This window comes from Gossypium raimondii, chromosome 6, assembly GCF_025698545.1.
Source record: "Gossypium raimondii isolate GPD5lz chromosome 6, ASM2569854v1, whole genome shotgun sequence".
NCBI classification, from domain to species: Eukaryota; Viridiplantae; Streptophyta; class Magnoliopsida; order Malvales; family Malvaceae; genus Gossypium; species Gossypium raimondii.
The window spans coordinates 10,166,606-10,183,649 of NC_068570.1; the positions used below are offsets into that span (position 1 = coordinate 10,166,606).

General features: G+C 35.0%; 3 protein-coding genes and 1 long non-coding RNA gene across 6 annotated transcripts; 2 read left to right on the forward strand and 2 right to left on the reverse strand.

Moving 5' to 3' along the window:
- Positions 1–39: 39 nt before the first annotated feature.
- LOC105772686 (uncharacterized) lies at positions 40–4,857 on the reverse strand. Of its 3 annotated transcripts, none has more exons than XM_012594097.2 (5): positions 4,484–4,856; positions 3,933–3,999; positions 2,083–3,828; positions 1,633–1,903; positions 40–1,021 (listed from the first exon to the last, which is right to left on the reverse strand). In XM_012594097.2, the coding sequence occupies exons 3-5, from the start codon at positions 3,823–3,825 to the stop codon at positions 390–392; spliced, it is 2,646 nt and encodes an 881-aa protein (XP_012449551.1). In that variant the 5' UTR covers positions 3,826–3,828; positions 3,933–3,999; positions 4,484–4,856; the 3' UTR covers positions 40–389. The 3 variants fall into 3 exon arrangements, with proteins under 3 accessions (XP_012449551.1, XP_052488747.1, XP_052488746.1); XM_052632787.1 differs by lacking the exon at positions 4,484–4,856 and adding an exon at positions 4,131–4,400; XM_052632786.1 differs by lacking the exon at positions 3,933–3,999 and having other exon boundaries at positions 4,484–4,857.
- On the forward strand, positions 909–1,631 carry LOC105772692 (uncharacterized). Its single transcript, XR_001126855.2, has 2 exons — positions 909–1,054; positions 1,334–1,631. It is a non-coding gene; the product is annotated as an uncharacterized LOC105772692 (long non-coding RNA).
- A 4,160-nt stretch (positions 4,858–9,017) lies between the features above and the next one.
- Positions 9,018–11,518, forward strand: LOC105772688 (rop guanine nucleotide exchange factor 9). Its single transcript, XM_012594099.2, has 6 exons — positions 9,018–9,480; positions 9,581–9,735; positions 9,832–9,906; positions 9,997–10,266; positions 10,348–10,668; positions 10,749–11,518. The coding sequence occupies exons 1-6, from the start codon at positions 9,150–9,152 to the stop codon at positions 10,914–10,916; spliced, it is 1,320 nt and encodes a 439-aa protein (XP_012449553.1). The 5' UTR covers positions 9,018–9,149; the 3' UTR covers positions 10,917–11,518.
- Positions 11,519–11,608: 90 nt separating this feature from the next.
- Positions 11,609–15,661, reverse strand: LOC105772689 (aspartate aminotransferase, cytoplasmic). Its single transcript, XM_012594100.2, has 12 exons — positions 15,445–15,661; positions 15,035–15,106; positions 14,868–14,929; positions 14,709–14,792; positions 14,471–14,570; positions 14,255–14,375; positions 13,768–13,931; positions 13,523–13,660; positions 13,312–13,433; positions 12,877–12,971; positions 12,534–12,654; positions 11,609–11,877 (listed from the first exon to the last, which is right to left on the reverse strand). Exons 1-12 carry the CDS (start codon positions 15,496–15,498, stop codon positions 11,793–11,795), a joined length of 1,218 nt encoding a protein of 405 aa, XP_012449554.1. The 5' UTR covers positions 15,499–15,661; the 3' UTR covers positions 11,609–11,792.
- Between the last annotated feature and the right edge of the window lie 1,383 nt (positions 15,662–17,044).

The window sequence follows — 17,044 nt, forward strand, 5'->3', positions numbered from 1 at the left end:
GGTGGTGTAATGGTTGATTGAGTATTGATTGGGTCCGAATGAGCAAATGGGCAACTATTCTTTGTTGACCTGAAAGACTTAATACAGCTCACATGATGTTATTTCAAGTGTTCACTACATATATGATGATATATTTTGATTCACACTGTAAAAATAAAACTTGGGTTATTTACATATTTTAAGTGGCTGAAGCCTAAATATACATTTTGTCAATTACAGCAATGAAAATATGATTTTTCAATGGGAGAAATGGGCAAGCACTTTCAACTCTGCCCCCTTTATTCAACCAAAGTAAAGCTTATTTACCATTGCTGCATCACCGACCTCTTGAAGCTATGAATGTGCAGATCTGCAGAACCAATATTCAAGAAGTTGGTAAAACCACACACTTATGCACAAATCTCAGCGATTAATCCACTTAATAGTTGCTTTTCAATGTCCTCCACTACTTGTATTGTGTCATCCACTGAAAATCCTTTCCTCCAACCCAAGTCCCATATTCCACTCAAAACTTCACTGTAGTTTATATCTCTTTCCAGCATTGAATAAAGACTATCAGCAGGGTAGTTTTTACCAGCAACTTCACTGTAGCTTCTCAGAGCTTCGACCCTGTCACAAGTTTCCTTTAACAAATGATCTAGAGAGATATGCCTTTTGGCATTTCCAACCAGGCTAAACCAAGGAGGGTGAATCATTTGAGAATCAGGATTGCTTCTTCGTCGGACAATTTCGTTAGCACAGTCCAAGGAAAGTCGTGTGTCAGCATCTGAGAAACCACTGATGCCAATTTTTTGCAAAGTTGTAGGAACATTTTCACGAAGATCGAAAAGTTCCTCCACATTATTGATAAAAGCTGGACTGCTCAATAGCAATGCCTTTAGACTGGTCCCAGTCATGAAGCTTTCACAGTCAGTTCCGATGGAAGTGATGAGGTCATCATCAACTTCAATAGATTTTCTGCTATTCTGATCCCCAAAGGTAACCAGGGTAACATCAAAAACAGAACTCTCACTGCAGTGCTCTACAAGAAAAACAAGGCAAAAGTAAAGAAATGGTAAGAATCTTCATTTTGCACATAAGGTACAGGAGTTCACTTTTCTAAACTGAAATTTTAGAATTTATTTTTCCAATTCCATTATATGGTTACCTAAAAGGCAGTTATACTTATGTGAATAAATGGTGACAAACTCCACCCATTATTTGGAGGTCCTAGAATGTTTTCTCAATCATTTCTCCTTAAATTTCTCTTTAACTTACTACAATATGAAAGCATATCTGTTTATATATCAAATTAAGTTCCTTCTCAAGCTACATGCTTTTCTTTCAAGGTTAGATGGTCTGACTATCCGAGTTAAAAGTCAAGAATCTCAGCATGATGAACACAGTGGCTTCCGAATAGTATGTTATTGACTCCAGAAGCTCGGGTTGGGAGAGGAAGGTGTCAGCACTAGAAGAGAGAATCAGCAAAATATAACATGAAATTATTTTTAAACATAAGACATTGTACATGCAATTACATCAGAAATGCTGGTCTATATGTATCTACATCTGTAATGTGAGAAAATGGCATCTGGGTAATAATCTCACACCTAGAACACTGATATAATAAATTTTCAGTTTAAAGGGTGTTACCTCCAATCTGAATATCAATGTGTTCTGCTCCCTCCTCTCTAGGAAGTTGATCTGAAGTTGCAGAGCTATACTCTTCAAGATCAATCCTCTTTTCTTCCAAAAGAGTATCATTATTTGATGTAAGATCAATTCTCCTTTCTTCCAAAAGAGTATTGTCAATGGATGCAAGATCAATCCTCTTTTCTTCCAAAATAGTATCAGTTTCAGATGTAAGATTAATATTGTTTCCTTCCAAAACAACTTGATCTGCTTTGCATTCTATCTTCTCAGTCTGCAAAGAAGATGAACTGCATTTAAGAACTCTCAATCTTATTTTCATAGCTTAATACATGTTGCACAGGCATTTCAAATCGTAGATGTCAACATTGCTATTTAATGAAATTAGATTTATAACAGCAGAATGTAAACTTAAAAGAACTCAGTTATTTTAACTACGGTAGACTTGCTCACCGCCTTTTTTGTTGAACTCTTTTTCAGACCAACAGGGCCACGAACTATAGTTTGTGGTTTGCGAGCAGAGTTGGAGTTTGCAGTTGCACTTGGTTGATGGGAAACTTTACTTTTCATAACATTTGAAGCATTTTCAGGCTTACTGGACTTTTGAGGGGCAACCTTGGCTTGAACTTTAGACCTCAATAAATTCTTTGGTTTAGGAACCTCCTTCTCAAATGGTTTCCTGCTGCTTATCATAGGCTTTGGTATCATGTCAATGTTCTTCTCAGTTGCCACTTTCTTCAGCGATGACTGAGTTATAGAACCTGAACTTTTCACCCTAGTAGAAAGGCTTTGCTTAGTCTTTACTTCCTTTCTTGCTGGTCTGGTCTTGTTTTCTCGGCTGTCTTTTGCACCTTCCTGCTGGATATGTCTCTTCACCGGAGTTTCTTTTGTTTCCAATCTTCTGCTTGTTTTACTGAAGTTCAAACCTCTATTATTGGAGTCAATTATTTTTGAAGGCGAATCCTCTTTTGCTTTTGGTTTTTTGAGCATAGTTTCTCTGTTTGAGCTTCCCTCCTCCTGAAGCACCTGTGCAAACTTCTCTTCTGGTTGCAAGTACGGATCATGTCGAGGTTTTATGAGTACAATAGGTGGACTATTGTTAATTAACCTGCTTCCTGAAAAGAAATCACTTGATTGATAGGAATCAGGCTTAATCTCTTTGATGGAGTTGCTTTTGAGAAGCACTTTAAAATGCATGGTTTCCAGGACGTCCTTTAGCGGCTTCTCTGGATCTTCTGTCCGGAGAGCATATTGAGGCTTTCTCACTTTCGGTGTATCAATTTCAAAAGCAGGTCGCTGTTGACTGAAAATCTTCTTATTCTCTGTATCTTTCTGGGAATTTGTCTTCCATGACTTTGAAGGCATTTCTTCTAGGCCCATAAGCTTTGCGATCAAACTCGGGCCTCTTGCCTTCTTCTCTTCAGCTGCTGACCAGATAGATGACTCCATGGAAGTAAAGTTGTCGGTTTGAACAGATGAAGATCGGCTTGAGCTAGTGGATGGGATATCTGAAGCTGAGTCCAGCGGATATCTTGAACTGAAGCATCTTTTTTCCTCAGCATTTATGTTTGGCAATAGATTTTGCCTAGCTAAGCTATCTCTAATCACTTCCCTAAGCTCCTCAATGCAATCTCTGGAAGAAACACCAGCTGAAAGGTGTGGATTCTGGATTGCCTTTCGGTAATTTCGCTCTTCAACTGAACTCAAATGCATTCCCTGAATCACTTGATCATTTCGCACCTTATCAGATTTTTCCTTTTCTTTCTTCTTCAACCTAGCCAAATGAGATGCTTCTTGTAACTTCCCCAGCATGTGTAAAGAATCCTGTAATTCCAGAGCTCCTTTCAACAGATCCTTTGCTAGATCTTTTGAATGCCGGTCACACCAAATCCCCCCGGACCATGAGTTGGTCACCTGATTCAGCTTGTGAGCTCCTCTTGAAACCTCCAAGAGCTGACAGGAAGATGAGCTATGAAGTTCTTCCATGGGACCCTTAGACACTGTCTCTTCTCTTCCTGCCTTACTTGCAACACAAACATCCAATCTGTTCTGTGCTTTTCGGCCTTCATTCTTATGCTCCATCTTCCTTGAATCACTTTCAGACCTTCTAATCATTCCGGACTCTACGACTCCCTTCGGATCATCACACACAACAAATGATCTGTAAACAATTGATCTTAGGCTGTCTTGAGGCATATTCTGTTTATATCCAAAGCATTTTATAATGTGAGTCAGAAGCTTACAAATACTAAAATATCAAATCTACCAGTACCAAAATATTTCTCATGAGATGATATTCTTACAGGCTTTTGATATTTTAATCAGATTCAAAGATTGGCCGAAACAGACAACAGCAACACTTGTTCAGCTCTGGTTCATTGAAAACAACATAAGCAAAAATCCTTAAATCAGTTGCTGCCGCCCCATTAAACAAAACCAAATGCCATTAAAAAATGGGGAAAAAACAATGAAATTACATTTCCCTTTGGAATGTTTCAAACCTTAGCTACTATCTTCCAGAGATTTGTTAATCCAGATAGATCCTTAAATCTAGATTCGACCATAAATAAAGATGAAAGACATAACTTATATGATACAATTACATAATTGAAAAAAGTATATAAATTTAACAAAGTAAAAGCAAAAGTGTCATCTTTATATAAAGAGTAAAGAATCAGTTTTCCCCCCCAAAACTTAATGGACAAAAACCTGAATTTAACAATTTCCTCTCATTTTCACCATTTTAAACCATCCCAGAAGAAGGCAAAAGGAAGATGACCCAGATAAGAAAAATGCATGCAAAAAGGGGAAAAAAAAAAAACAGGAGGCAAGAATTTAAGAAGGGAATGCTGACCTTGTAGAAAGCTGAAAGTGAAAGTGCAGAGACTCAGATCCAAAGAGAAAACCAAAGCAGTGAGGAGCATTGACTTTGTTGTTAAAGCAATGAAGAAGGGAGTGTGTGTGAAACAAGAAGCGCCTTCAGTTTTTCTTACAAAACAAAGAAAAAAAAACAGCTTAATAGATTAGTTTAATCGGGGGAAATGAGATGGTTAAGGAGGAAGCTTAGCAAGCGGCGTGATTTCATGGCGGTGGGACTTATAGTTATAATTTGTCGTACGCGTGTTGCAGGAATAAAGGCAAAAAAAAAAAAAAAAAAGAGTAAAAAGGAAGGGAAAATCTGTTGGAAAGCACGACGAGGGAAAGCACGGTAAACGCAAGTTTTGGCAACTACCCCTCTGCTCTTCTTTAACATCATCTTTGTGTAACTGCTCTTCCCTTTTTTTTAATTTCCTTTTGGTTAAATGATGCTATTAATCCTTATACTTTGTAAAAGTTATGAATTTAATCATTATATTTTTCGAATTGATCAATTTTAGTCTTAACCCAAAAGGTAGTAATTAAATTTGTTTGGTTAAATTCAATTACTAGTCTTGTACTATGTGTACAATTGTAGATTTAGTTTATATTTTTCAAGTTTTAGAATTTCAGTCTTGGTGCAAATGATATGGGTTAATTCATTAATTACAGCTTTTATGGGGTAATATGTGAAAATAACAAATTAATATTGTATTACACATGATAATATGTTGCATTCAATTTTAGAAATACCAGAGCTTAACTGAATAAATTGAACAAGTCTTGTTTCGTAAGAACTAATATTTTAAAATTTAAAAAGTAAATAGATTAAATACACAAAATGTTCAAAGTAGAAGGAGTAATAGAAGGATTTAACCTTTCTTTTTATATTGCGATATGGGTGAAAATAAAATATTTGTACATGTGAAAAAGTTAATTCGTGATATATGAATCGCTTTATAAAAATATGGATTATTTCAGTTTTTAGTAATTTTTAATTAGGGTTTTTGTTTAATGGATGCATTTAGAAGATTATTTAATATATAATTAGTTAAAATAGGGAAAAATAGAAATGCATCGGCTAAGTAAATTATGGTAAGATTATTTAAGAGAAATGAAAGAATTGAATATGGGTAATAGGTTAGTGTAACAGAAGTTCAATTTAAAGAGACAAGGTTTGAAAAAACAAAACGTATGATGCTCGTGATGGATAGAAAAGACAACCACCTGACTGTATTTGATTGTTTATAATTCAAATTCTAATCAATTAAAATGAAGAGTTTATTGGTATCAAAAATATGAACAATAAGCCAAAAAAGAAGTTAAAAAGTAATATTTAGAGCTGAGAAGTTGAAATCCTAGTCCCACCAATCAACTATGGTTTACTTGTAGCTAAGAGCTAACATTATATTATATTCTATACCAAACGCCACCTTTTTTATTTCTCTTAGTTGAGTTGTGAGAAAAAACAAAACCAAAGCAAATGGACCGTATTTCAACATTTTGAAAGCACCCTCTTTTCTTTTGAAAATGAATATTTCAAACTTAAAATGTTTTCTTTAAAACGCCCAATTGACCCAAGCCTCTATTGAAATGTTTGGGAGCAGCGGAATCCATTTACCTCATTTTACTCCTCCAGGATTACAATCAAGTTTAATGCATTCACAAGAGTCATGCTATGACTATACATATATGAAGGTATGGTGTTAATACTACTTTTGGTGGTGCCTATCATTAATGCAATTCAATCCTCACCATCGTTTTTGCTGCTGCTAACTGTATGTATGGTTATTCACCATGCTTGGCTAAGCTTACAAAGTTTCCTTCAACCCTCTTTTGCCCATTTGCAGACATAAAGTTAGCAAAATATAATTTTATCATTTTTAGGAGAACTAAAGTGCAATTTTACTATTACGAATTTAAATTTTTATAAATTATGGGGGGGCGGGGTCATTGGATCTTGTTGGTTCCAAAAGGCAAACCTAAAATTGAATTAGCAGAAAAAGTCTTCATTGGAGTGATATGGGTAGAAAGAAAGATTGGAAGCAAGCAGGGGGTTTACCTGTGAGAGTCAAAGTTGGTATTAAAAATAGTAAAATGATAGTAGGTCTCTTAGAAAATGAAATTGAATGTTGATAGTGTAAAGTAAATGAATGGGTTTATATATTATATGAGAGCAGCTTTGAAGTAGAAAAAATAAAAAATGGAAATGCTGCTATACATTCCCCCCCAATAATTCAAAAGCAGTTTAATTAAGGACAAAAATAGAGTAGTGTTGGGAATCACATCACATGCACGTGCCATTTATTTTCACATTTTTGGTCATGTAATTGTTCTCCCAAAATTAGTACCAAAAACAATCACTAACATTCAACATGTATTTGTACTTAGTATGGCTCAGTTTAACTTCACATTATCTCAATATTTTTTTAAAGTCAAAAGTGTCTCTTTATTTTATAAAAATTTAAAAGGACTAAATTTCAAAATCTTGCAAAGTAGAGGAATTTATGGAAATTTTAACCTATTTGTAAATATCTATAATAAAGATGCGGACATTAATAAAAGGTGATTGGGCGAAAGTCTTATCACAAAAACATAAGAGAGAGGGGGAGGGAATGTCTCACTATTGAAATATACGTTGTTTTATTCGCTTTTCTTTCTAAATTTTAAATTTAAATTTACTATGCCCCACCTAATCACAATATACTCCTTCTGCTTCCAATTTATATTAATTACATATTATTAATATCTTTTCAATTTTATTTTTATTTTTATTAAATTTGGTCTTTAATTTTAAACAAATTTGAATTTTGAAAAAAAGTCAAATTGTTGTTTTTCTTTAACGAAAATACTAACTAAAATGTCGAAGATTTAAACATAGCACTCGCTTAACAATCCACGTGTACTTCATATTATTTTTTATTTTTATTTTAAATATTTTTATAAATTTTAAATTATTTGTTGATGTGATATATAAGACAAATTGTACTATGTCAAGATGAAGTTCATATACATTGCCACACAGGTTGTCATGCTAATATTACTAAAAAGTTAATGTTTTTGTCAACATTTTTATAAAAAAAGCGATTACACTTGTTTTAAAAAGCTAATAATCAAATTTAGGTAAAAAAGGATCAAATTGAAAAATATGTAAACATTAAGAGTTAAATGTAATAAATTTAGTCTATTATCGTGGCATGCCATATATTAATTATTTGGTACAAGTTAGAGTCAAAATCAAATTAGTGTGATAAATTATAAAAAATGAATGAATGAAGACATGATGCAAATACAACATAGTAAAATAATTAATATATAACATGCGGGCAAAAAATCAAAATCTATACATAATAAATATGAATTTGTCATACATCTATTTCGTAGGAGTTTAAAATGTGTCACTTCCATCTTAATATTGTATTGAACACAAACAGCTGAGATAAATTATTTAAATATATGATATAAATACATATTTTCTTAAATTAAATTATAGAAAATATAAACAAACAATACTAACCCAACATAAAAAGAGCTGTAATGATAATCTAATAATCAAATTTTAATTAATTGAATACTTTAAAACCACTCACTAAGACAATTGGATATAAAAAATAATTTGAAGAAACAAATGACTTAATAACCGATACCCATAAATCAAAACTGAGCAATTAGGGTAAATAAATGAGATATTGGTTGTTGAATGGTATTATAATTTATTGGAATGATTTATGAAGGGTCATCTTCATAGGCAAATGTTCGAGAGTCATTGGTTAAGTTATGAAAAGTCTTATTTGAATGTGATAATGCTGACGTGACTTGATGATGGTTCACGTATTATGTTTTAAATCTTCTTATAGGTGACACATCCTAAATGATTCACTTAATGAAGTATATTAAAGTTAAATGTATATAGATTTTGAGATGGATGTAATATTACGGAATATAAAGAATAAACAAAATATGAGTTAGAAAAGAAGGAAAATATTGAAATTTGTTTGAATGATTAATTGCTTTCTCTTGAGCCATTTTTGGGGGCATTTTAAATTTGTGGTAATTAATTCACAATCTTGTTAGGTTGAAACATTAATTTTGAGCAGATTTGTTCATTTGACACACATAAAAGTGGGTCGTCCATATCTTCACCGAAAGTCCCTCGTCAAATAATGCATTCAAACTGTACCTTTGAAAGCTAATATGTATAAAATACTTTAATCAACGGAAATGCCTATGGAATGAAAAAGTTGGTCGTGGTGCCTCCATTTTCATGCAAATTTTAGCTTATGAAAAGGGAGTTAAGTTAGTTAAATCAGTTAAAAAAGTTGTATGTTTTCCCGAACATTTTGCACCATTCATCCATCTTAACATTTTTATTTATTGTTTTTAGACAAAAACCGTTGTTTAGAATTTAAGTTTAATTTGTTAGAACCGACCCTCAAATTTATGTTTTCTGAAAATATGCACCGTACATTCTCTTGTTGTAAATACAGTAAACGCCATTAAACCACTTCAGCCTCTATTTATTCAACCCTCACATAAACCCTCTTTTTTTAGTTCATCTTTTTTTTCTTTTCTTTTTTTTTGGCTTTTGTTTTCTTCTTCTTTTGTTTTTTTTGTTGTTTAAACAACACAAAGAGAAGAAGAAGAAGAAGCTTTGGATTGACAATATGATTCGAACATTAACACGTAGGTACACCCTTCGAACCTCCTCATCTTGCAACCGTACGAGAATGTCGTCTGATAATTCAGGAAAGTACCACCAGAATCTGATCCCAGATGCCAATGATGATGATGATGATGGTATGGACATAAGAAATGAAGAACAATCAATGGTGCATCAAAATGTAGGAGCAGGAACTCCCCATCACGATCTGCAATCTGATATGGAAATGATGAAGGAAAGGTTTGCAAAGTTGCTCTTGGGTGAAGATATGTCTGGAGGGGGGAAAGGTGTTTATTCAGCTTTGGCTTTGTCAAATGCTGTCACTAATCTAGCAGGTAATATTCCTGTATGAATGAATGAATGAGTGAATGTATGTATGTATGCATGCATGTGTATGTATGTATGTATGTATAATGGTGGCCAATTATATTGCAGCATCGATATTTGGAGAGAAAGGGAAATTAGAACCCTTGGCTCCGGAAAGGAAAGCAAGGTGGAGAAAAGAAATGGATTGGCTTTTATCTGTAACTGATCACATTGTTGAATTTGTTCCTTCACAACAGATATCTAAGGATGGTACCAATATGGAGGTATATACCATCATCATCTCTCAAAGAAATTGGGATCTTTGATTACAATTTCACCATTGCTTATTAACTCCCAACCATTTTGTTTCAACTCAACAGGTTATGGTCACGAGACAACGGAGCGATCTGCTGGCGAATATACCCGGCCTGCTCAAACTCGACGCGATTCTTATCGTGGGTATCTCTAATCCTTGCTAACCTGATGATGATAAAGAATAACAGTATATGATATGCTGCTGATCAAAAAGTATGTAATGAAAACAGGAGACTCTTGACAACTTTGGACAAGAACAAGAGTTTTGGTACGTGTCCAAAAATGAAAATCAAGACATGGACAACAGCAGCCAAAGGGATGACAAATGGTGGCATCCTATCGTTAAGGTTCCCGAAAATGGACTGTCGGAAACATCACGAAAACGGCTGCAATATCAAAAGGAGTCTGTAAACCAAGTGCTAAAAGCTGCAATGAACATCAATGCTCAAGTCTTATCTGAAATACAAATCCCAGAAAGTTACATTGATTCCCTCCCCAAGGTAAATAAATCAATGGAACTCTACATAATAGACTAGAATGTTAATCTGTACTAAAGCAACAAATATTCACTTTTGACTTAGAATGGAAGAGAAAGCCTTGGAGATTCAATCTATAAAAGCATCACAGTGGATAGCTTTGATCCCTTACAATTTCTGTCAGCTATGGATTTCTCGACCGAACACAAAGTACTCGACTTCAAGAACAGGATTGAAGCCTCCATTTTGATTTGGAAAAGGAAGATGAACCAGAAAGATGGATGGAATCCATGGGGTTCGGGTATCAGTTCTGGGAAAAGGGAGCTGTTTGAAGTGAGGGCTGAGACTATCTTACTCTTACTCAAACAGCAATTCCCTGGAGTTGCACAATCTTCACTTGATATTTCAAAGATCCAAGAAAATAGGGTACAATAGCTTAACCTTCTCCTCAATTGTATTCCAGGTTTGATAAACTTAGTTTTAACTAGTGTGTGAACTTTCAATAGGATGTAGGACTGGCTATCCAGGAGAGCTATTCTAGGGTACTGGAGAGCTTGGCTTTCTCAGTGATGTCAAGAATTGAGGATGTTCTTCATGCTGACTCCCTTACTCGAACACTAAGGTGCAGCGAGATTGATTGCTCCGGAGATACTGATACTCTCGGGATCAAGTGATCCAGACATCTGCATTAAGGTTGATAATGAGGAGAGTAACACGTCCAAACCATCATCACATGGTTCCACCCCCAACAAAGGTTCCTACCTAAAGAGGATTAAAAACTTAAACGGGCTAAGAAGTTGTGGAATGATCCAGATTGATTGATAAAAATGGTAAATTTGGAAGGAAGGTAACAAGAGGAATTACAAGGATAACGAAGAAGAGGGAGAGAAATATGTAGAGTTAAACCAATGTATATATGAGTCAGCCCCATGTTGCAGGATTCCTTTGGGGCACTCACCTTTCTACACCTTACATCGTTCTTGCTTCACAACTTGGACAGGGAAGCCTTAAGATTGATGCTTTTTGAGATTGCATTCCGGCTCTAGGATTATAACTTTTTTTTTTTTTTATAATCCGGACTGCAGCCATTAGTTCAACTTCATTTTCTTATTTCTTTACATTTTTAACTACAAATATATCAACATTGATATCAAATGGAAAAATTGTTCAATCCATTGTCATCGGGCCTATAGATACAATATTTTAAAAAATTAAAAATAAATAAAAACAGTCACGTCACATTCCTTTTTCTCAAAGACCAGGAAATGAACAGTAACCCCTTCAGAAAAATAACCCTGCCCAACCAAAATCAAATTAAACTTCTTCACAAAAATATTGATACCAATTGCAAGCATGCCATTTACGATGAAGTTTAAAAGGACGTGTAAAGTATAACATTGAAATCGAAATATCAAAAATCTGGTTCCAATCCAGACCCAACAATTATTATGGAAAATAATATGTGCTTGAAAAGTTAAGAAGACAACAGTCATGACATGGATGGGGCTAAAACCCAAAAGTACTTGCTACATAACTTTGAAATTTGCTTTCTAACAGCAACGGGTCACTGCAGCATGTATAGCATCAGCAAGATGAGGCACAGTCTTGGAGCTAAGACCTGCCATACTAATCCTCCTACATGCAATATAAAGAAGAAATTCTCATTTAATTTAGCATCTCAATTAAAGTAGGCATTTACAGATGGATACCAGTAGGTAAGACAGTCTTCAGAAATATCATCAACTATGCAAATGCAAATGAAGTTCAGGTTTAAGGGATACAGTAAATGAAACAGAAGAAGAGACTGCTACAACTCTAACTGTAAGCCATTAACACGGTGCCTGGGGTATGTGTGGGAGTAGGGGAGATGGAGAGTCGCTAAATTTGGAGGAAGAGATTACCAATCGATAACTAGAATAAGTGCTAAACTCGTTTTAGTAAGGTGCGTAAATCTATTCCTTTGCAATGCAGAAACAACTTCATTATAGCAGTAAAGAAACTCTCTTAATGTTGAATGAAAACTTTTAATCATACAAAACATTCATTGCATCCACGTCAGATGATCTTATTATGACTCATGTAAGAGTACTGAGAGCTGGAGGGGAAACCTCAAGGTGTGCTTTTCTAGCCTGGCACTGATTTTTCAGGGCAAAATGCGGATTTTTGGTTAGACAAAACAAAAGCCTTTCTTACAAAACCATCTAGAAACCCCCAACCTTCCTCTCTCATCCCCAAAGTGTTGGGGGGGGGGGGGGAGTCAATACAAAAGGTTAAAAGAAAGATCTTTTTACCCATCAGATGTCATGTAGATGTGGTACTCCTTAGTCATGAAAGCAACTTGATCACTGTTCAATCCTGTGAAAGTAAACATTCCAATCTGCTTTATAATGTGACTCCAGTTACCTGGAGTACCTGTAAGAAAGAAGATAGAAACATGTTTAGTTTCTGCTTGATGGAGTACACCAAAGATCCATACAATAGTATAGAAAATTCAAGAAAAGAATATGCAAATTTCTTTTATACAACATATTTTGACTGACTCTTACCTATCAAACTTACAGCTCAAACCTACCGGTTAACAAAAAAAGGGGCACATATATGCAAATACCATTAGAAGAAAGGATTAAGCAAAACCTTTAGCACTTAAAGCATCAAATAGTTGTTTCCGCATACTAATAATTCGGTCTGCCATGGCTTTCAGTTCAATCTTCCACTCGTTATACATATCACTGTAAAAATAAAGAACAAGATTATAAATATATATATAAAAGAACAATTTTAAAAGAGAAACTATATGCAATCCACAAGTGAATTTACTTGATTTGAGTAATGATCTTATTCAAAGTCCAACAAAACATTCATAGATGAAAAATTAAATTGAAACAGAAGAATACATGTTTTCCTCCTCTAATTAATATCACATGACATGGGCAAGGATTACCAGTAATGAGATAAATTTAACACCAAGATAAATTTGTTGCAATCGTTTCATTTCTAAAAATTTACCAATCCTACTCGTTTCTCTGTCATCTAACAAGTTCAGGTAGTTTGGTCTGACAAAGAACCCACCTATTTTTGAGGATAGTCATTGCAATTGAGGCACCATGAATTGGTGGATTGGAATACATAGGCCTAATCACAAGCTTCAACTGGCTCTCAACCCTGCTTGCAACATCAGCCGCCTTACAGACCTGTAAAATTATTATCATTATTATATGAAAGAGGCCTTAGGCATATAACGAAAGAAATCTACTCAGAATTTATAAGTCCAGCATCTTACAATGCTGAGAGCACCAACACGCTCCCCATAAAGTCCCATGTTTTTTGCATAACTTTGAGCTATAAAGCATTCCCCGCCATCTGCAACAAACGTGCGAACAGGTTGTGCATCTACATCTAAGCTACCACTTGCAAATCCCTGGATGTCAAAATTCAAGTGTTTGTAAAATAACATATCAAAACTATAACAAAACATAAATGGAGGTCGTTGAACAGCACTAAGTTTATTCAACAACAGTCGATTACCTGGTAAGCACTGTCAAAGAAAGGCAATAACCCTTTAGATCTCATCGACTGTCTGATCTGTTCCCATTGCTCAACAGTTGGATCAACACCAGTTGGATTATGAGCACAGGCATGAAGAAGCACTATAGCTCCAGCTGGTGCTGCGCCAAGATCTTCTAGCAAACCTGTTTCCCAAAAATTTTGCCGTTACTTTTATTAGCTTACCACAACCAAGATATTGGTTCCATAAACCATACAGAACTTGTTTAAAGGAACTTGAAACCAAAAGCAGGCAATAAAAAGGCAATGACATTTTTGCAGGAAGATTTATGGACGGTAGCCAAGATCTTATATTGAATATGCTTTTTTTTTTTTTTTTTTAAAAACTCTCCCTGAAATAAATGAATGCATCAATTGTTTCTCCAAAAATTTCTTAAACTAATCAACTTATTAACAGCAGCAACGCATTCACTGCATGGCCTATTTACAGAAAACCATTATCTCAGACCTTGGAAATTAAGCCCACGAGTTGTTGGATCATAGTAGCGGTAATTCTTCACCGACAACCCTGCCATCGTGAAAACTTTCACATGGTTTCCCCATGATGGCTGTGGAATGTATATAGTACGCTGGAAAACAAAAAGATGGGCAAAATAAATATCACTTGCTCTTCAAAATGATAACAGCTTACTAAAGCAAAAATTAAAAAACCAGTCAAATTTACTTGGTGGTAATGCTTTGCTAAAAACTCAGCTCCAACCCTCAAGGAACCAGTACCAGACAAGCACTGAGCAGTAGCCACTCTGTTCTCTTGAATAGCAGGACTACCCAAAAGCAACAAACAAAAAGCATCCATTAAGAAATCAATAAAATACAACAGAAATGGGCAAGTAGACAAAAAGAATGGTTTCAACTAAACTAAAAGAAGGCACTTTCATTTTTTCTTCAATTTCTTCCTTTACCTGTCATCACCAAGAATGAGCTTAGCACTCAATTTATTGAACTCTGCGAGACCAAGAATAGGAAGATACTCCTTGACTCTCGACCTGAAAGTACATAAAATATGATCAATGAAACAACGCTAGCAAGGCATGAAGAATAGAACGGTTTGAACAACTTACTGGTCATTAACAAGAAGCTGTTCTGCTTTTCGAACAACATTTAGAACCAGAGGTTTTCCTTCCTGTTGTTGTCACAAACAGATCAACTGAATCAACATTAAGTAGTAGAAGAAGAAGACTGATCAACTTTATTATTAAGATGATTCTTAAAGAAAACTTAAAAATACCTCAGTTCTGTAAGCACCAACACCTAAATTCAACTTGTTCGGGCTTGGATCCTTGTTATAAGCAGCTGTCACCTGTTTGTTCAAATAAAATATTAAGAATAAAAAAATAAAAGAATGAACGAATGAAACACCTATCAATCAATCAATCAATCAACCAAACGAAGCTTCCTCTATTTATTTTCTAAAGAAAAAAAAAACGGGAAAGCGAATCTAAAATGAAACTTCAAATATTCAATATTACAGCAAGAGGCAAATAAGAAAATAAAAAGAAATTCCTCGGTTACATTTGATCATAAAGCTCATGGTTAGCCGCGATCGAACACGTAATGATCCGATCAACGAAGATGATTGAATCAAACTTAAAATAAAGTATGAGTTACTGATTCAAAGAAAGGAGGATGATGAGTTACCCCAAGAATGGGATCTTCAGGAGCTTGAACAATGGAGGCAAACACAGAATCCATTGGGTTTGGAAAGACTCGTTTGGCTGGGGTTTTAGAGAGTGATCAAATAATCAGGGGGGGTTTCAGATTCTGTTTTATAAGGCGAGAAAGGGGTAGGCTGATTTGTTGAAGCAGCGGGCGTCTTAAACACCGTGAACTATGGGCGCTTCTGCTTTTCCAAGTGCCTTTCACTACTTTCCACGGTTTTTTAATTTTGGACTACTCTTTTCTACCGTTACTTTTTTATGGTTTTTTTTTTATAAAAATACTAATTACGAAAATGTAACATATTTACGAAAATAATATATTTTCTATTACAAAATTAGGTGTCATCAATATGATTTCATACCGGGGCCATTTCCCAATAAAAGCTTAATTTTTTATAAATTTACCGAAATGGGTCCGGTATTTTATTATTTACCGGAATGAACCATTTTCAGGCAAATTGCGTCCACGTCAGTGCGATGTCAGGGGACGTGCCAGGAAATCGCCGCCACGTCAGCGCGCTTTGCTAACGTGGCAACAAATCGCGTCCTTGAGGGGGAGATTTGTTGCCACGTTAGCAAAGCGCGCTGACGTGGCCGCGATTTCTTGACTTGTAGGTTTTTGGATTTTAGGGTTTAGGATTTTAGAATTTTTAGGGTTTTGGAGAAAAAAGTAAATAGATAAGTCGCGCCCACGTGTAGCGCTTCTTTATGGAAACATCTACCCTTGAATCTACAAATGTTGAGCATGCATTCACTGAAATACTAACTCAAATACATCATGTGATCAGTCGAAAAGCACTCGAAGGAGGGAATGATCAAACAACATTGCCCAAGGGACAAACCATCAATGTCGGCTCTCGGGATGATGTTTCAGCTATGAAGAAAGACGGCTGTTGTTCTGCATAATTGTTAGATGATTCCGAGTGGCCAAATTTGCTTCCTCATTAAGCACAAGCTTTCCTCACCGTGATCTTTCTCGAGATCTTTCGTTGAAGACGAAGAAATCACAGCATTCCAGGGATTTTCTTATAGTTTGTTCAGACAGATCTAGTTTTAGCATTTTAAATGATTTTCATTAGTTGTCGAGAATAAATTTTAAATTAGCTATCATAATGTTTTGTATTTTCAAAGGAGTATTTTATGTAATATAACAAATAAATAGGGATAATTTAGGTATTATAAATAATTTAAATAATTTAGTGCAACTATATACATGAAATTTCATTAGATAGGCAAGTCGCTGCCACATCAGCGCGCTTTGCTGACGTGGCAACAAATTGCCCCCTCGAGGACGCGATTTATTGCCACGTCAGCAAAGCACGCTAACGTGGCCGTGATTTCCTGGCACGTCTCCTGACATCGCGCTGACGTGGACGCGATTTACCGGAAAAGACCCATTCTGATAAATAATAAAATACTAGGCCCATTTCGGTAATTTAAAAAAAAAGCTTTTTTTGGTAAATTGCCCTTCATACCGCACCTTTTTTTTCATCCTGATTTTTATTTTTACTTATTTTTTTAATTGGGTGGTTGTGGTATAATTTTTAAACTTTATCTCTATTTTATGAAGATTAGAAGTT